The sequence below is a fragment of the Rhinatrema bivittatum genome, chromosome 14 (assembly GCF_901001135.1).
Source record: "Rhinatrema bivittatum chromosome 14, aRhiBiv1.1, whole genome shotgun sequence".
Lineage (NCBI taxonomy): Eukaryota > Metazoa > Chordata > Amphibia > Gymnophiona > Rhinatrematidae > Rhinatrema > Rhinatrema bivittatum.
The window spans coordinates 74576748-74597989 of NC_042628.1; the positions used below are offsets into that span (position 1 = coordinate 74576748).

General features: G+C 43.8%; 1 protein-coding gene across 1 annotated transcript in view; it reads left to right on the plus strand.

Moving 5' to 3' along the window:
• Nucleotides 1-21242, plus strand: part of KMT2B (lysine methyltransferase 2B) — a 357171-nt gene that overhangs the window by 34542 nt on the left and 301387 nt on the right. The window contains exon 3 of the mRNA XM_029577331.1: nucleotides 138-2821. Coding sequence (XP_029433191.1) covers nucleotides 138-2821 — 2684 coding nt within the window. The remainder of the gene's footprint in view (nucleotides 1-137; nucleotides 2822-21242) is intronic.

Here is a 21242-nt window from a genome sequence, read left to right on the forward strand (position 1 = left end):
ATGTGGGTAGTAAAATATGCTCCATATTAATATCTGTATTGCATTCTTTATGGAAGGAATATGTATTGCATATAAATAACCTGTTGAGAACCATGATATAAGTTCCTGCTTTAAAATTATCTCGTCTTCTTTCTCAGAGAGAAGAAATGCAGTGAGGGTCAAAGAGAAGATACCCCGTCATTTGTCTCCTGCTTTGAAAGAGGCTTCAGCTTCACAGCAGCCTCCTACAAAACATGAACAAGGTTCTGCTGTACCTCAAGGCCCAGGATACACGCTGGTTGAGCCAGCGGCATTGGATCTAGGGTTCTGTACCTCTGCTAAGTCTCAGGATTTAGTCTCTGCTGGTATAGATGAGGTGCTTCCTGACCTGGCCAATGTAGACCCCATATTGACTAGTTCTATGAAGATCCTTTGGAAACGGCAGCAGGGAAGCTCAGCACCCAAGAGGAAAGTCAGGAACGCCATTGAGGTCCCAACAGCCAAGGAGAGATCTGAAGGAATAAAGCAGGATGCTGCTCCACCTGTGAAGGAGAATATGCAGCTACCTCTCAAGCAAAAACTGCCCATTGTCAGAGTAGTTTTGAAAAAGATCCAGCAGGGTACCAGCCAGAGTAGGGGAGGGAGTGCAGAGCTGACTGCCAGGGTCAGAGTTGATAGCAAGGATAAAGAGGTACAAATCCAAAGCAAGAACAAAGAAGACGAATGCAGCACGCAGAAGCCACCCATCATAGTAAAATTTGTATCCAAAGCTAAGAAAATGAAAGCCACCCAGAATGTTCTGGAACCTCATGTCAAATTAAAAGCACCTGGGAAGCCGTATAGAAAAAGAGGAGGAGGGAAGAGTAGTGGTGGGTGCAGGAAGAATGCTGTGCAGGCAGCAAGCCTTTTTAATGACCTAGACAAGGACTTATCTCCCCCAGCAGAGGTAATCCAGCAGTTTAGCACAGAACCTGTAGAGAACAAGAATAAATCTGAAGTCAAAGCTCCAAAGGAAAAATGGAAAAGGAGACCCCGGCAGTCTACCAGCCAAACAGTGGAGCCGGGTGTATCCCACCTTTTGAAGGAAGAAGCAGCCCCTCCCACAGAGGACGTTGAGGAGGTACATCAGGAACCGGTTGCTGGCCAATTGGGCTGTATGGAGTCCCCTTCTGCCAACCTTCTGACCGTGGAACAAGATGAAACTTCCAATGAAGAATCCATTTTAGAGAAGCTAACTCTGAAAAAGGGAAGGGGGCGCCCTCCATTGACCCCAGACCAGAAAGCAGAGAGGAGACTGGCACAGCAGCTGCTGGCAAAGGAGAAAGAGAGTGCTCCGAAGAAAGAGAGAGTGTCCTCTCAGCAAAAGACCCCTGAGGAACTGCAGGCAGCAAGGCGCACCCTTCTGAAGAATATCCGTCGTTTCATTATGCCTGTGATGAGTGCCAGATCCTCTCGCATCATCAAGACCCCTCGGCGGTTCATGGATGAAGAGCTAGAACTGTTAAACCAAAAGCAGTCACCAGGAAAGGCTGAGAGAACAGTGGAAGTTTCCAAAACACAGTCTATTGTGAGCGAATCAACTCAGGAGCCTATTCTGTCTTCTGCCAAAGGAGCAGACTCAAGGCCATATGCAGAGCAGGAAGAAGATGGATCATCGTCATCCTCTGAGGCAGAGTCCATAAAGCGTGAGTTGCTGGAGGAGGAGATGCTGAAACCAATAATTCCTGCTTCTCCAAAAACAGACTCAACACTAACTGCTTCCTCCCCGGCTTCCTCTGTTACTCCACCACCACCACAGATCCCTCTGCTGACAGAGAAACGGCGGTCAATTTTGCGGGAGCCAGTCTTCCGCTGGACTTCAATTTGCAGCCCAACCCATGACCTTTCACCTTCCACTCTGCAGACTGACAGCCATCTAGCGAAACCTTTGTTCAGGTTCCCATCCACCACAGCAGACGATGGCTTGCTCTCTCTCTCTCCAGCATCTGTGCTGACATCATCCCAGCAGACTGCTCCATGTTGGTCTCAGGGTTTGGGAAAGGTCGACTCTTGTAAGAGAGTACCTCTTCTGCGAGCTCCCCAGTTCACACCAAGCGAAGCCCATTTGAAAATCTATGAGGCTGTCTCAATCTCTGCCCAGCTAGCAGAGCCCAAACCGGTGCCAGACTCAATCAGTTCGTCCCTTTCTCCTTTCACTCTCAGTTTGGGACAGTCAGACGTGGAGCTTGTTCCCAGGTCTAACTGCCTTGCATCCTCTGAGGATCCAGAGTTGGAAAGAAAAAGAGATTCCATGCCCAAGCTGGAGTTCACAGGCCAGACTTTAGCCAAATCAAGTGGCTTTTCTCCTCCCGACCCCATCTGCCCACTTGGTGCCAAGCAACAGGCTGGGATCAGGACTAACCATCTCACCCTGCCTCAGTTTCCTGAATCACCCATTCAAAATGTAGAACCCCATAATACAGCAGAAAGATCCCATGAGACTGAGATGATCAAAATTGTGGACATGGACTGCCCAGGAGTTGTACGGAAAGTGGTCATTACCCGAGTGCCCTGCTCTTTCACGGAGACTATGTCGACCAAGCCCGACATAGCCAAGGAAGATTTGATTGGCATTTCTGAAACAGACAGCTCCAATGAGGATCCAGCTAGTTCTGACTCAGAGCAGAAAGCCACACTGGAGTGCGAGGAGACAAAAAGGAAAGAGCATAGACCTGAAGGTACCATCCCACTGCAGAAGATGCAGCTCTCCGGCATGGAGGAAAAAATGATCAACTTGTTGAAGAAGGCAAAAGTTCAACTCTTCCAGATTGACCAGCAGAAGTACCAGAAACCAGCAACTCTGGTGAGGTTTTCTCCCTTCCTGTACAACAGTGTGTGCTATGCTCTGGCCCTTTGTTTATCAACAAGCTCTATATTCTGTGTTAGTTTGAAATGGAGGTAAACTAGATATTGGATCGGTTCAGCATAACCTTCTCTTGTCTTCCTCATACTCCACCCATCCCCCCCAAAAAATAAATTGATTGAAGAGATGCTATCTTTCCAATCTTTCCCCTTCCCTCCCCTGTTTCCCCTCAGTATATAATCCTGCCATGGGTGGGGTGAATCTGACAAGCTCATGCCTTGGAAGAGGTTTCCACGGGCAGTATGTGATCAGGCCTTCAAACATCTTCTTCCTCCCTCAGCTGCAGAACTTCTGATACTTCGAGAAGTGGTGATATTGCACCTATAGCATGTGAACACATCTTTACTTCCTGTTATGGTCAGATACATAGGAGGGAGGGGGAGTTCAAAGGATTGGGCTGGGGGTGCTGCTGAGCCCTGCTAACGTTTAGGACGTCACTTTTTTGCTTTATAATAAGGGGCTTGGGCTGCTCGATTTGCATGTCATTTCTGCCTTGGCCCTCAAAGTAGGTTTTACTGCAAACCTTTTCTTTTTAAATGCTCCTCATAGAAACATAGAAACATAGAAACATAGAAATGACGGCAGAAGAAGACCAAACGGCCCATCCAGTCTGCCCAGCAAGCTACGCAGTTTATCCATTTTTTTTTTTTTATCTTCCCCCCCCACCTCTTTTTTTTCTCCCCCTCCCCCGTCACTATTGGCTTCCAGCACCCTCCGGCCCCAATTCCCTTCCACCCCTCCACCAATGCAGAGAGCAGTGCCGTATCCGCATCCCAATGAACATCCAGTTCAATCAGGGGTAGCAACTGCCACAATAAACGGCAACACCCCTGCCCCATACTCTTACCCACCTCTGTTTTGCTTGTTTGTTTTTTGTTTTTTTGTTTTTGTTTTTTTGTTTTTTGTTTTTTTGGAGATGGCAGCCCTCCAACCTTCCGCTCCGTGAAGGTGGAACACAAACCACTGGCATCCCGCTCCGTGAATGCCTCTGTGGCTACTGCCGCTCCGTGCAGTATTTTGCTGCCTGAAGGTGGAACAACTACTTGCCACTGGCATCCCGCTCCGTGAATGCCTCTGTGGCTACTGCCGCTCCGTGCAGTGTTTTACCACCTCCTCTATATTTATGCCCACTAGACTTGATGGATCCACAGTGTTTATCCCACGCCCCTTTGAAGTCTTTCACAGTTTTAGACTTCACCACTTCCTCCGGAAGGGCATTCCAGGCATCCACCACCCTTTCCGTGAAGAAATACTTCCTGACATTGGTTCTTAGTCTTCCTCCCCGGAGCCTCAGCTCGTGACCTCTGGTTCTGCTGATTTTTTTCCGTCTGAAAAGGTTTGTCGTTGTCTTTGGATCATTAAAGTTTTTCAAGTATCTGAAAGTCTGAATCATATCACCCCTGCTCCTCCTTTCCTCCAGGGTGTACATATTTAGATTCTTCAATCTCTCCTCGTACGTCATCCGATGAAGATCCTCCACCTTCTTGGTTGCCCTTCTCTGTACCGCTTCCATCTTGTCTTTGTTTCTTTGTAGATACGGTCTCCAGAACTGAACACAGTACTCCAGGTGAGGCCTCACCAAGGACCTGTACAAGGGAATAATCACTTCCCTTTTCTTACTTGATATTCCTCTCTCTATGCAGCCCAGCATTCTTCTGGCTTTTGCTATCGCCTTGTCACATTGTTTCGCAGACTTCATATCATTAGACACTATCACCCCAAGGTCCCTCTCCTGCTCCGTGCACATCAGCCTTTCCCCCCCCATCGAATACAGTTCATTTGGATTTCCACTCCCCATATGCATGACTTTGCACTTCTTGGCATTGAATCTCAGCTGCCATATCTTCGACCACTCTTCCAGTTTCCTTAAATCCCGTCTCATTCTCTCCACTCCTTCCGGCGTGTCCACTCTGTTGCAGATCTTAGTGTCATCCGCAAAAAGACAAACCTTACCTTCTATCCCGTCCGCAATGTCGCTCACAAAGATATTGAACAGGACCGGTCCCAAAACCGATCCTTGCGGTACACCACTTAAAACCGCTCTCTCTTCAGAGAAAGTTCCGTTTACCATCACACATTGTCTTCTGTCCGTCAACCAATTTGCAATCCAGGTCACCACCTCGGCCCTCACTCCTAAGCTGCTCGTTTTATTCACCAGTCTCCTGTGCGGAACCGTATCAAAAGCTTTGCTGAAATCCAAGTAGATGACATCGAGCGCTCTTCCTTGATCCAATTCTTTGGTTACCCAGTCAAAAAAGTCAATCAGATTTGTCTGACAGGATCTTCCCCTGGTGAATCCATGTTGCCTCTGGTCCATTAATTCTCCTGACTGTAGATAGTTCACTATTCTCTCTTTCAGCAGTGACTCCATTACTTTTCCCACCACCGAAGTGAGGCTAACCGGTCTGTAGTTGCCAGCCTCCTCCCTGTTCCCACTCTTGTGAAGCGGGACCACCACCGCTCTTCTCCAATCTCTTGGTACCACTCCTGTTTCTAGGGATCTATTGAACAGGTCACACAGCGGACCCGCCAGAACATCTCTGAGCTCCCTCAGTATCCTTGGATGAATCCCATCAGGCCCCATAGCTTTCTCCACTTTCAGATTCTTTAGCTCTTCCCATACATTTTCTACTGTAAAAGGATTTTCATCTATTCCACTTCCCTCCAGTTTCTTGTTGTGTAGAGATGGTCCTTCTCCAGGGTCTTCTTTAGTGAACACAGAGCTGAAGTATTCGTTTAATATTTCTGCCATTTCTTCATCTCTCTCCACACATTGATCATTACCACCTTTCAATTTCACTATACCACTTTGGACCTTTCTCTTTTCGCTGATGTATCTGAAAAATGTTTTGTCACCATTTTTTATCTCCTTGGCAATCCTCTCTTCCGCTTGACTTTTTGCCAACTTGATTAATTTCTTCGTCTCCCTCAGTTGAAACAAATATTCTTCTTTGTGCTCCTCCCTTTGGGATCTTTTGTATTTTTTGAATGCTGTTCTTTTAGCTTTAATTTTGTCAGCCACCTCCTTTGAGAACCAGATAGGTTTCAATTTTCTTTTGCTTTTCTTTACATTTCTAACATATAGAGCAGTTGCCTTGGTGATTGCTCCTTTTAGATTGGTCCACTGCTGATCCACATCTCTTTCATTCTCCCATCCTTTTAGTTCTTCCTCCAGGTACTTCCCCATTTCCTCAAAGTCTGTGTTTTTGAACTGTAAAACTCGGGTCTTTGTGGTTCTTTTCCCTATTCTTTTAGTGATATTAAACCATATCGTTTGATGATCACTGGTGCTGAGGTGGGTGCCCACCTGGACATCGGAGACATTATCTCCATTAGTGAGCACTAAGTCGAGTATAGCTCCTTCTCTCGTGGGTTCCAACACCATTTGTTTGAACAAAGTTACTTGCATGGCATCCACTATCGCTCTACTATTTTTAGTTTCTGCAGATGGGATTTTCCAGTCTACATCTGGCATATTAAAGTCACCCACGATCACCACTTCTCCCTTCTTACCTATCTTATGGATGTCTTCAACCAGATCTCTGTCCAGCTCTTCCTTTTGGTTTGGAGGCCTGTAAACCACTCCAATATAAATGGATGCTCCGTCATCTTTTTTTAGGTCGACCCATAGTGCTTCTTCCTTGCCCCAACTTCCTTGCAGCTCAGATGCTTGGATGTTGTTTCTGACATAAAGAGCCACACCTCCCCCTTTTCTATCCACTCTGTCCTTCCTTAACAAGTTATAGCCTGGTATTGTTGTATCCCATTCATGAGATTCAGTGAACCATGTCTCTGTGATAGCAACAATGTCCAATTCTGCCTCTGTCATTAGGGCCTGTAGATCTGGGATTTTATTTCCCAAACTATGAGCATTTGTGGTCATAGCCTTCCAGGTACTCTCTTTAAGGTTATTGCTTTTCCTGGACTCCTTATGAGACTTTAGTTGAGATTTGTTATTCCCTTCACTCTTTCCTTTTGCAGTTGTGCCACTGTTGACAGAGTTATCCATCTCATTTTCATTCAGGTAATAGTTAACTGTTAGTTTCCAAGCCTTAATTCTGGAGAAATCTGGATTCTTTGCAAGTTGTGTAAATCATGTCTGAAGAAGCAGGGAGCTAAATGGGCTGAAAAGCTTAAATAGGACGACATCTCTAAACACTTCTTACATCGAATCAATGAAAGGTCTTTTTTTTTTTTTTTAATTCTTTATTTATACAATGAAAGGTCTTTACAACCTGCAGATAATTTGATTCTTTTAACCTAGCAATGGGGAATTCTGATTTTTAACCTAATGGACTTTGTCACATTAAAGGTCTCTGGGTGAAAGAAAAACAATTTAGAATTTGAAATACGTTTTTCTGGTAATTACCAAGCACAAAATCTTTGCACTCTGTGTATCTCACCTATATTATTAATTTCAGAAACTTCTTGGCATAGTAACTGTCATCTTATAAGGACATCTTGGTCTGCCTTGTTGTTCCACTACTGTCACATCACATATCTGCTTAATCTTTGGTTATCTCCCTTCCTCCTGCATATCTGCCTGGTGAGCTTGAATTCTGTCATTGTTTTGGTTACTGCCACCTCTATTAAAGATATTCAAGGCATTCACCACCCCCTCAGCAAAATTTATTCCTTGGCATCCCCCAGACCAGTCCAGATGTTTGTTTTTTTTTTGTACCAACCGATAGAGACAGAACAAAACTCTTACTGTACAGTTGGTACATAAGACACTGTAACACCTGCAGCCTCTCTGTATTCTCCGTCTCCAGTAGATGGTAGGAGTGTCTAACCTTCAGTTAGATTTTGGTGGGCTAAAGATTGCTCCCAGGGTTTACTAGCTCCTTGGTAGGGCCCTTCGCCTGATAGAATAGGGACCAGCAGGGAGTTCAGTGGACCTTATTTGGCTTGTTCCCGGTCATTGAGAAGGTTTGATAGCTAACGGTGCTGGTTTCCTCATCCCTTGTTCTCTTCACCTTTTTGCTGAAGGAGTCCCCTGTGGCCCCTGGTTTAAGGTTAGTGATTAGTTTTGTTTTTACTTCAGAGGTTCCTCCTATGGGCATCCTCCTCACTTTCGGTGCCCATAGGAGGATGGTTGCCTCATTTTTACGAGGGATGAGCCAAAATAATGATGTATTAATGGGTAATTTCTGTTATAAGGGATGCTAGATTTTACTTACGCAGTAGTCGAAGCTTTCATGGTCTCTCTGTGCTTTGCAGAAGAAAAGAGAAGCAGTGTGGTCAACATTGGATTGACTTCTTTTGAATACAGTGATTTCAGTACTGCAAAAGGAAATAGATCTTCGTTCCTTCTCTATTTTGTATTAACCAAGAAGGAGGGCACATTTTGCTTAATTTTTAAATCTAAACAAAGTAAATGCATCTCTAAGAGTGCCTCACTTTCAAAGGAAAGCTTTCAAGTCAGTAATTGTAGTGGTCAGAAAAGGAGAATTTCTGCATCAGTAGATCTATTGGAAGCTTATCTGTACATTCCTGTTCAGAGGGATCATCGGAGGGTCCTCAGATTTTTGGTACTAGGATGGCATTTCCAGTTTCAGGCACTCCTTTTTGGGCTAGCGACAGCTCCGTATGCATTTTCCAAGGTGATGGTGGTTGTGATGATGGCTCTGTGCAGGGAAGGAATCCTGGTGTATCCCTATTTGGATGATTGGTTGATTCAGGCCAAGTCAAGGAAAAGTAATTGTTGCTCGGTCTCCAGGGTGCTCTTCCTCTTGCAAACTCTAGGCTGGATAATCAATTTTGGTAAGAGCCAACTGGAACTGTCTCAGAGTTTAGAAAACCTGAGGGCTTGTTTCAAGACCAGAATGAGCAGAGTGTTTCTTACCATGGAAAGAATTTTGCATCTTCAAGGACAGGTTCATCAGTTGTTATGAATGAGGATGCCCAGGGTTTAGGATTATCTTCAGGTATGGGGATACATGGTGTCTTCGTTGAATCTGGTCCCTTGGGCATCCACTTATTAGACTTACAGATAGGTCTTCTCTTGTGATTGAGTCTGTCTCATAAGAATGAGTTCCTTCTCTTCAGAGAGGAACCAGGTTAAGTCTCGCATGGTGTCTTTCACAGAATAATTTTGTCCAAAGGAGGGGATTTGGAAATCCTGACATGGATGACAGTAACTATGGATGCCAGACTAAGTGGTTGGGGAGCTGTTTATCAAGAGCAGACAGTTGAGGGCAAGTGGACTAGGACAGAGACATTCTGTCCAAGTGCTTGGAGATGAAGGTGATAAGAAAAGCCTTGCTATTTTTTGTTCCTGTGGTCGGGGGACAAGGCTGTAAGAGTGTTATCAGACAATGCAATGGTGGTGGCATACCTAAACAGACAAGGAAGAATCAAGAGCCCAGTCATTTCTTTGAAAGGGGGAATGTTGATCCGGTGGGTGGAGCAGCATTTAAAGATTCTGTTGACCTGTCTCGTTGCTGGGATGGAGAGCGTGCAGGCCTAATTTTTGAGCAGGCACAGACTAGCCCTTGGTGAATGGAAGCTGGCGGAGGATATGTTCTTCCTCATCAGGCACAGATGGGGAAATCCTCTGAGATTTGATGGCAATAAAACTGGATGCCAAGGCACCAAGGTTCTTCAGTCAGAGGTGGGAAATGTTCAGAAGGTCCTTATGCCCTGTTCTTATACAGTATTTATATTTCGCCTATAATACAGCATGCTAGGTGGATTACATCAACTTGCTAGTGAATATCCTTTTTCTTATTTTCCTCATTTGGTTTTGCTTTCCATTTTTTGAATGACATCCTTTTGACATTAATTGCATCTTTGATCTCATCATACCATGCTGGCAGTCATTTGGTTTTCCTTCAATCTTTTCTAATGCATGTAATTAATTTTGTGTGTGCCTCAAAGATGGTAATTTTAAACTATCTCCACACCTCCTGCAAGGTTTGAGCCTTGTGAATTGCTCCTTATTAGTTTTTTTTTCTAACAAATTTTCTCATTTTATCATAATCTTCCTTTTTATAGTAAAATGTTACTAAAGTAGTTTTCCTTAGTATTCATGCTTCAGTGATTATATCAAAGCAGATCCACCACCTTTATCGCTTGCACCAGGTTTTGTGTTCCACTAAGAGCTAGATTTAATATAGTTCTCCCTCTAGTTGGTTCTTTAATCAACTGCTATATGAAGCAGTTATTGATGGCATCTAGGAATTTTACCTCCCTTGCATGACTTGATGTGACATTTAGCCCAGTCAATACTTGTAATTTTGAAATCTCCTATTATTATTGTGTTGCCCATTTTATTAGCTATTATAATCTGTTAGCATTTTACAATCTGTTTCCTTATTCTGGCGAGGCAAATGGTAATATATCCCTCCTACTATACTCTTCCATGTTAGCCTTGGAATTTTTAACCATAAGGATTCTAGAGTACAGTTTTTTTTTTTCCCCCTGTAAAACTGTGATGCTGCTTGACTCTCTGCCATTCTTAACATAAGATTGGTGGAGAGGTGGCACTTTATTTGCCCTGTCATGTCAATATAATTTGTACCCTGGTATCAAGTGTCCCATTGGTTACTTTTCTTCCAGGCCTCTGGCTATATCTTCCTTTGCTATACATTCTAATTCTCCAGTCTTATTTTTCAGACTTCTGGCATTTGTGTACAGGCATTTTAAAGTAGATTTATTTGTTTTTCTATTTTATGTATCCATAACATGCTTATTATCAGGCAGTTTGAAGTCATATCTTTGTGCTCAGTAATTAAATATATCTGAGCTTTTTTAACCACATCTATTGGGACATTCTAATTTATTTATTTATTTATATTTAGAGCTTTTTTTATACCGGCATTCATGATACAATCAGCAATGGTCTTAATGGATATTAGACTCGGGAAAAGCTTGTTGGATATTAGATTTAATTGGTTTGCCAGTATCCTTGAAAGATATCTCCCTTCAATCCATGTACTGCTGAGTGACTTTCAGCTTTCCCAATGCTCTAGTTTAAAATTAGCTCTCCTTTTTAATTAACACCAGCAGCCTGGTTCTACTCTGGTTAAGGTGGAGACCATCCTGTCGGGATAGGCTTCCCTTCCTCCAGTTGCTAATAAACCTAAAGCCCTGTACCATTGTCTCATCTGTGCACTGAGATTCTGGAGCACAGCCTGCCTCTGTGATCTTGTGTGTTGAACGGGGAGCAATTCCGAGAATGCAACCCTAAAGATCCTGGATTTGTTTTATACTGAAGAGCTTAAATTTAGTTTCCAGAACCTGCCTTCAGCACCTTCCTATGACATTGCTACCACATGTACCATTTCAGCTAGCTTCTCCCCAAAATTCTCTAAAATCTTATCCAGGTGGCAAATGAGGTCTGCTACCTTCACACCAGACAGGCAAGTTACCAGGTGGTCTTTATGCCCACCAGCCACCCAGGTGTCTACTTTTCTAATGTTCGAATCACCCACCTCAACAGCTGTCCTAACTCTTCCTTTCCTGAGTATGGATTCCTGGAGGGGCATCCTTTGTGCAAGAGGACGCATCATCTACCGGATCACTTCCTGCCACCCCAAGGTGATGGTTTCCTGCCAGGTGACCTTGCTTCTCCAGAGCAACACAAAGGCTACTAGACTGCAAGTTCTGGATCAAATCAAAGACATTTCAGACTCTCTCTAACTTCTTCTAACCTGTCTGCCACATTGCAGTGTTAGGGTGAATCAATTTGGGGGTGCAAGGTGGCATAGAGACCAATAAGATAAAGATCCTGTTGGAGATTAAATGCACAGTAGAATCTTTATGGGTAGCAATTCCATGTGTGATGGAGAAGAGCACTGAAGTGGGGATATACCATCTATCTGGCCAGAATGAATAGATGACCAATGAAAAGCTAACAGTCATTAGGGAAGCCAACAATTTGGCAACATATTAATAATGGGAGATTTCAGTTACTCCAATATTGACTGGGTAAATGTAAAATCAGAAGATGCTAGGGAGGTAAAGTTTCTAGATGAATTAAATGGCTGCTTTATGGAGCAGTTTGGGAAACGATGAGAGGAGGAGCCATTTTAGACCTAATTTTTAGTGAAATGCAGGATTTGGTGGGAGAGGTAATGGTGGTGCAGCCACTCGGAAGCAGTAATCATAGGGTGATCAAATTTGACTTAATGACTGTTGGGAGGAAATTAAGTAAATCTACAGCTCTGGCATTAAACTTTCAAAAGGGAAACTTTGAAAAATAAGGACAATAGTAGGAGGAAGGAAAGCCAAACGACTGTTAGCAAGATAAAAAGGTAATTTGAAAGAGACTATTTTATCCAAAAGAGCTTTTAGGAAAAAATGGAAAAAGAACCTGCTGTCCAGGTTGTGCACTGTCCTCTCGCACTGAGGATGTCTTCCAGGGCTACAGCCCAGGAGGGAAGGGTTAGGTTGGCTGTCATAGTTGGTGATTCGATTATTAGGAATGTAGATAGCTGGGTGGTTTGTGGGCATGAGGATCACCTGGTAACATGCCTACCTGGTGCGAAGGTGGCAGAACACGTGCATCACCTAGATAGGATTTTAGATAGTGCTGGGGAGGAGCGGGCTGTCGTGGACATAAGAAAATGTGGGAGGGAGGTTCTGGAAGCCAAATTTAGGCTCTTAGGTAAAAAGCTTAAATCCAGAACCTCCAGGGTAGCATTCTCTGAAATGTTCCCTGTTCCATGCACAGGTCCCCAGAGGCAGGCAGAGCTCCGGAGTCTCAATGCGTGGATGAGACAATGGTGCAAGGAAGAAGGATTCAGTTTTGTAAGGAACTGGGGAACCTTTTGGGGAAGGGGGGAGTCTCTTCCGAAGGGATGGGCTCCACCTTAACCAGGGTGGAACCAGACTGCTGGCGCTAACCTTTAAAAAGGAGATAGAGCAGCTTTTAAACTAGAACAAAGGGAAAAGCCAACAGTCACTCAGCAGTGCTTGGTTCGGAGGGAGGTATCTTAAAAGGATACTAATGAAGTATTAGAGTGAGGGCATCCCGACAGTGAGGTTCCAATAATAAGAAAAGTAGTCCAAGTGCCTATAATTAAAAACTTACCTGAGCTAAAAGATTCCAGTTTATCCCTGTCAGCTGAAAATCAGAATGAAAATACAAACAAACACACTTTGAAATGTTTGCATGCTAATGCCAGAAGTCTAAGAAGTAAGATGGGAGAATTAGAATGTATAGCAGTGAATGATGACATAGACTTAATTGGCATCTCAGAGACATGGTGGAAAGAGGATAACCAATGGGACAGTGCTATACCGGGGTACAAATTTGTATCGCACTGACAGAAAGGAGCATCTTGGTGGCGGTGTAGCACTTTATGTCCGGTATGGCATAGAGTCCAACAGGATAAACATCCAGCAAGAGACTAAATGCACAATCACATTTTTTTGGGTAGAAATCCCTTGTGTGTTGGGGAAGAGTATAGTGATAGGACTATACTCCCGTCCACCTGGCCAAAATGGTGAGACAGACAGTGAAATATGAAGAGAGATTAGGGAAGCTAATCAAACTGGTAGTGCAGTAATAATGGGAGATTTCAATTATCCCAATACTGACTGGCTAAGTGAAGCATCAGGGCAAGTTCTTGGATAGAATAAATGACAGTTTTATGGAGCAATTGGTTCAGGAACTGACGAGAGAGGGAGCAATTTTAGATCTAATTCTCAGTGGAGCACAGGATTTGTTGAGAGAGGTAACTGTGATGGGGCCACATGGCAATAGTGATCATAATATGATCAAATTTGAATTAATGACTGGAAGGGGGACAGTAAGTAAATCCACGACTCTAGCGCTAAATGTTCAAAAGGGAAACATTGAGAAAATGAGAAAAATCTTTAGAAAAAAACGGAAAGGTGCAGCTACAAAGGTAAAAAGTGTGCAACAGGCATGGGCACTGTTAAAAAAATATATATATAAATAAATAAAAAACCCTGGAAGCAGAGTCCAGATGTATTCCACGCATTAAGTTGCGGGAGAGCAGGCGACCGCCCGCTCTCCTGTGCGCGCGATTCAGTAAAAAAAAATATTCAAATTAGGGCCCGCACGTCCCTAACGCCTCTCTTTTGACAGGAGTGGCAGATGTCAGCGAGTTTGACAGCCGATGCTCAATTTTGCTGGCATCGGTTCTCAAACCCACTAACAGCCACGGGTTCGGAAACTGGACGCCGGCAAAATTGAGCATCCGGTTTTCAACCCGAGAGCCGCTGGCCGATTTTAAATTTTTTTTTATTATTTTTAACTTTTGGGACTTCCGACTTAATATCGCCATGATATTAAGTCGGAGGGTGCACAGAAAAGCAGTTTTTACTGCTTTTCTGTGCACTTTCCCGGTGCTGGCAGAAATTAACGCCGACCTTTGGGTAGGTGCTAATTTCTGAAAGTAAAATGTGCGGCTCAGCTTGTCTATGAAGTGTTCTGATAGTCCTTGGTCCGTGCCTCCTCATTCCAGTCCAATTCTGCTGCTAGCATGTAGATTTGTATCACATACTGCCCAATGGCCAGGGAGCTCTGCCAGAAGCGAAAGAAGTTCTGTAGCAGCGGAGGAGGCTCAGGCATGCTCGTCGAAGAGTTTCTTGAAGACTGCTGGGAAGAAATATAAAGAAGTCATGCAGGGGTCCTTTCTCTCTCACAGCAGAGAGGCCCAAGCCAGATCAGATCCTGTGAGTAAAGAGATGACAAAGGCAAAGTAAAATTAGCTTGGTGTAACTCAAAGTGAATTTTACATTGGCTGAGAAAACACCAGAGAGCCTGTGAGTAGAGGTGCAGGTCCCAAGCTGGCTGGTGAGGGAGGCAGAAGAAATCCTATTGGTGTGACCTGAAACTTAAAACAATCCACCCTAGTAGAGAGGTCCTGCAGGGTTTGCATAATCTGAGCCTTTTGTCTGCTACTGCTGATGGCTTGGGATAGGTCTTGCAGGAAATCCACTAGGGAAACAGCCAGGTCCATGGCCTTTGCAATCTGCAATATGGCATGAAGTGACCCTTGGACCATTGTGAGGAGGGAGTACTGCGAGGTGGCTCTCTCCCATGTGGTAGGTTGCTGGCAAAGTGAGGTCAGTTTCTGATCTGAGGTCAAGGCAGGCGGCAGGCAAAGCAAAGTTAGTCTGGTCCAAGGTCTGCAAAAGAAGATCAGATCCAGTGAGATGGAGATTCAGACAAAGCAGGAAAGCAGGATGGGATGGGAAGACTGACACAAGGCAGGAAAAAAGCAGGAGAACTGGAACACAGCAGGGCAGGAACATGAAGCAACTAGTACTGCAGGCAGGAGACCTGTTACTGAGGGACTTAGGTGGTGGAACTGAGCTTTTTTATCTACCAGAGCTGGGATGACATCATCACGCATCACCCACAGGAAATGCTGACTGCATGGTCTATAAGGGTGGTTTCAACCAGGCCCTAGGATTCATCACACTGCAGGAAGCAATGCTTGGAGTATCTGGAGGTAAGGGGCATTAAGTAAGCGTTGGCAAGTTAGATGTAAAACATTAAGGCGGGCAAAAAGAGAATTTGAAAAGCTGGCCATAGAGGCAAAATCCCATAATAAAAACTTTATAAAATATATCCTTGAGTAGGAAGCTGTGAGGGAGTTGGTTGGACCATTAAATGATTGAGGAGTTGAAGGAGCACTTAGGGAAGATCAGGCCAACATGGAAAGATTAAATTTATTCTTTGCTTACCTTTTACTGAAGAAAATGTTGGTGAGATACCTGTGCTGGAAACCATATTCAGTGGTAATGATTCAGAAGAACTAAAACAAATCATGGTGAAGATGTAATAAGGCAGATTAACAAACTAAAGAATAGCAAATCTCAAGGACCAGATGGTGTACACCCCAGAGTTCTGAAAGAACTAAAAAATGAAATTGCAGATCTATTACTTGTAATTTGTAACTTATTAAAATTGTCCATTGTACCCGAAGATTGGAAAGGTGGCCAATGTAACCCTGATCTTTAAAAAGAGTCCGGGGTGATCCAGGAAACTATAGACCAATGAGGCTGACTTCAGTGTCGGGGAAAATACAATCCTTTATACAGACATGGTGCCTGGTAATGAATGATCAGTGGGTGCTCAAAATAGACCAGTAGGGGTACTGGTTGCATTTCTTTCATCTCTACCTTTCTGCACCTTATCTACACTACAAGGTACTCCCATTTGGTCTGTCATCTGATCCCTGAAAGTTCACAAAATGCCTTACAGTGGTAGCCGCCCACCTCAGGTGCCAGGGAATTCAGGTTTTCCCGTATCTGGATGACTGGATCATCCTGTTACCCTCGGAAGCCGGGATTCAGCAAGCCCTGAGTGCCACAGTTGACAACCTCCAGATACTCAGATTTCTCAAACTTTGAAAAATCCAATCTGGTCCCAACTCAGTGCCTCCAGTTCATTGATTCATTGATAAATTCTTTGCTTGATAGAGCATACTTGCTATTGGATTAAGCTCTCACTCTTAATGCATTTGACCTGGAATCTCCTGTCGACTCCATCCCTCTAGGCCCACCATATTCTGGTGCTCCTCGGTCACATGCTGGCGGCGATCCATGTAGTCCCAGTAACGATATTGCGCATTTGCTGTCTTTAATGGGTTTTGCATATCCAATGGAACCAGCCTACGCAGCCACTACGCATGCCGGTCTGAATCATACAGGAAATGAAACGAGTTTGCATGGTGGTTATGGTCTCGGGTACTTCTGGAAGGGGATCCTTTCTGTTAGCACCTTATTAGGTCACTTTGTAAACGGACGCCTCAACAGTAGACTGGGGTGCTGGTGCTGGCACCTGCTGAATGCAGGGAACTTCGTCCCAATGAGTTTCAGATAGCTTTCTGAAACTAAGGACTATTAAAAATGCATGTGGAGCATTCTCGCACCTACTTCAAAGGAAGAACATCATGATTCAAACTGACAACCACGTTGCCATACTCTATGTGAACAAATAGGGTGTACTGGATCTTGGCTCCTTTGTCAGGAAATGCAAATCCAGCAAGTGACCTTTCAAGCGACATATCTTCCAGGAGTAGTCAATCCTCTAGCATATCAACTCAGCAGGCTCTTCCATCCTCACGAATGGTCTCAAACAGTCCACTGCTGACCAAACTGTTCAGCTTGTGGGGCCACCTGTCGATATGTTTGTATCAGAGCAGAACTGAAAACTAATCAATTCTACTCCATCCTTCTCAGTCCTTTCCAGGTTGATTCTCATAGCTCCAGAGTGGCCATGGATCGCTGCAGATTTAGTATGTGTATCTAATACAGCTCTCGTCGTTATCCATCTAGGGACTGAACCATCCCGTCTCACGCAAGAGGATAGGCTTCTGCTTCATCCTTACTAAACACTCCTACAAGTGTAGTCAATACACTTATGCCTCTCCTCTTCATATTATTGTATTATCTAATTTTATTCAGTTATGCCTTACTATCGCTCCGGCTATCCTAGCCCTCCAGGTTAATACCCCTTGTTATATGTAACTTTCATCTCTTGTTATATGGTTTTGACTTTGTTATTCCCCCATGTTATTTGTAAACCGATCTGATATGAATTTCTTTCATGAAGGTCGGTATATAAAAATGTTAAATAAATAAATAAATAAATAAATCCTTCACTGCAGTCTCTCAACCTTATTGTGTGGATGTTGAACTCAGTCATATCTCATCTTTCCCTGCCTAAGCCTGTGGAGGATATAGTTCTCTGTGCTAGGAAACAATCTACTAGACATAATTATTCCTTCAGATGGAGTATTATCAGTTAGATCCATTTTCTTGTGAACCTCTTCATCTTCTCTCATATCTACAACACCTGTCTGCTTCTGGCATAGCCGTATCTTCTGTCAGAGTGCTATTGCAGCCTACCCATCTCCACTCACCCTCTAGTGTCTAAATTCATGAGACATTTGTTACTGGTCAAGTCACCAATCTGTAAACAGGATGCTGGGCTTGATGGACCCTTGGTCTGACCCAGCATGGCAATTTCTTATGTTCTTAATTACATCCTCTTGCAGTAGTCTGCTCTCCATGGTGAAGTCCGGATTGCTTACACAAACGCTTCGCTGCAACCCTTCAGCCACTCTGCAATACTGTTCTCACATATCTCATGAAATCTCTGTTCAAGCTCCTGGATGTAGCATCTCTCAAACACCTCACCTGGATGGTAGTGTTTCTTATTGCAGTCACTTCTGCCCAAAGTGTGAGTGAATTGCAGGCTTTGGTTCACTACCCTCCTTATCTGCAACTTTTCCACAACAAGGTTGTGTTTTGCATACATTCTAAGTTTCTTCCAAAGATGGTCTTTGCTTTCCACATCAATCAATTGTAGTACCAACCGTCTTTATTTATTATTTTTTATATACTGACATTTGATCTGAGATATCACATCGGTTTACATTCAGGTACTGTAGGTATTTCCCTATCCCCAGAGGGCTTACAATCTAATTTTGTACCTGAGGCAATGGAGGGTAAAGTGACTTGCCTAAGGTCACAAGGAGCGACAGCGGGACTCGAACCCTGGTCTTCTGGTTTGTAGTCCACTGCTCTAACCACTAGGCTATTCTTCCTCCCTCCTTCCCAAATGTCCTCTGATAGTGTGATAGGTAGGGTGGTATTAGGAGCTACCACCCAGGAAAATGATCTAGGCATCATAGTGGATAATACTTCAAAATTGTCGGCTCAGTGTGCTGCAGCAGTCAAAAAAGCAAACAGAATGTTAGGAATTATTAGGAAGGGAATGTTTAATAAAACGGAAAATGTCATAATGCCTCTATATCGCTCCATGGTGAGACCGCACCTTGAATACTGTGTACAATTCTGGTCGCCGCATCTCAAAAAAGATATAGTTGCGATGGACAGAGAAGGGCAACCAAAATGATAAGGGGATGGAACAGCTCCCCTATGAGGAAAGGCTGAAGAAGTTAGGGCTGTTCAGCTTGGAGAAGAGACAGCTGAGGGGGGATATGATAGAGGTCTTTAAGATCATGAGAGGTCTTGAACGAGTAGATGTGACTCTGTTATTTACACTTTTGAATAATAGAAGGACTAGGGGGCATTCCATGAAGTTAGCAAGTAGCACATTTAAGACTAATCGGAGAACATTCTTTTTCACTCAATGTACAAAGCTCTGGAATTTGTTGCCAGAGGATGTGGTTAGTACAATTAGTGTAGCTGGGTTCAAAAAGGGTTTGGATAAGTTCTTGGAGGAGAAGTCCTTTTCTATACCGACTTTCCAATAACAGAATTATTGATCAATTCGGTTTACATTTTGAACAATAACAGTGACAAGCAAATGTCTTACAGAGAACAGGAAGAATAACTTGGAAATGAATATATGGGGTTAAACAAAGAAATACACTATACATAGCCTAATATAGGCAGAGGCAGTTAACTTCTGTGTGGGGTTGATTATAGCTTTTAAGACTGTCAGGAGGTTGGGAATTGCATTTTGTACTTTTGGGCTGCCAAGGAGTTAAAGTTGAAGAATTCTTTGGGGAATTCTTTGTGATGATCTATGGAGTTCTTTGTGTTGTTCTATGGGGTATTGAATAGGGGTTCAAAGAGTTTTTAGAATTGAACTTGTCTAGTTCTTGTGTAGTTCTCTTATAGGTTGTTGACAATAGCTGATGTTCTTATATAGTTCTCTTATGGTTTGATAGAAAATGATTTAAAGAAAATTATAATGCAAAATCATTTCCAATATACCATTTGCACTCTGTTAAAACACTTACTTATGTGATGACCATACTTCTGCTTGGACGGCGCCAACTCTTCCGTGTCGGAGGCGCGCTTGCCTATTCTGAATGTTTTATACTTACCGTGGGATTCTACCCTGACTCTGCACCAAACCGAGACTAACTACGGTGTCTGTAATTGAAGTGATTAGCAGTGGCAGGGAACGCCTCTCGGGACTTATTTGGGAGGCTGGACACTCCGCCTCCGACATCAAGTGGAAGGGGCGCCCCTCACCGACCACTGGTTAGAATTAGGCCATGCTCCAGAGAATTTCCAAGTAGCAGTTATTTACCAGGTACAGCCACATCCAAGAGGTGGGGATCTGAACTCAAAACTCATACAAATGGAGCAGAGATTTATCTACACTTGGAACACCACCATTCCGAATGGACTCAACCGCGAGATAGACTGGACGGTTTTTGCTTAAAGCACAGCGATGCTCCACTGTTACTATAAGCACAGAGCCAAGTAACACGACATCAAATCCGCGGAGTGATTCTCCACTGTTACTATAAGCTCAGAGCCAAGTAACATGACATCAGATACGAGTGGGTCTCACACATTCACACACATTGATTCAGTGTCCCACACATACACTAATAATAATACCACAGAGGGTAGCATTTCATTTAATCTACACATACGAAGATTTTCATTACGCAGTGAGCTGAGACCCAGCAATGAGAGTCGCATTACCGGAGAAAATGGAGGAATCAGCTGATTAAATGAAGGTTTTCGATGCAGATAAAACATTTAGTATCACAATAAGTTAAAGCTACAAATTAAGGTGGGTTCACACCCTACATCAAAAATGAACACGCCCTTCAGTAAAAATGGACACGCCCCCCTGGCTTAAGAGAAAGAGCGGACGTGGGAGTGAGTAGTCTCCCACCAGGTCCGCAGAGGCGTTCCTAAGAACCATAGACTAAATTGGGGTGGGAACATAATTAATTCCAAGCACGCCTCCTTGGCGAAAGAAAAAGTGAACTTGGGAGTGTCCAGCCTCCCAAATAAGTCCCGAGAGGCGTTCCCTGCCACTGCTAATCACTTCAATTACAGACACCGTAGTTAGTCTCGGTTTGGTGCAGAGTCAGGGTAGAATCCCGCGGTAAGTATAAAACATTCAGAATAGGCAAGCGCGCCTCCGACACGGAAGAGTTGGCGCCGTCCACGCAGAAGTATGGTCATCACATAAGTAAGTGTTTTAACAGAGTGCAAATGGTATATTGGAAATGATTTTGCATTATAAGCATTCAGAATGAGAGTTATTTGTGCTAATTTTATAGTTGGAAACGCAAACAGCTACTGTGTACCTGCTAGGACACAGCACTACCCCACCCGTAGCCCCTGAAGCAGGCACGGAGGTGCCGAAACATGGCCCATGTCGGGCTAGCAGACGCGTACCAGTGAGAAGAATCTGAGACGGTTGCCTCGATAAGTATACACACAACAATAGCGGGTCGCCTCGAAAAACAGGCAATTGGGGTTTTTCATGAAAATGATTGACGTTGCAGAAATTTAAAAAATATAAAAAAAAGGATCTACAATAAATTGAGATAATAAAGAATAATAGACGGGGCGAAAGACAAGGGCACCCACCAAATGGGCTGTCCTTTAACATAGCCACCGTACATAAGCAACACCAGAGCACAAGTTG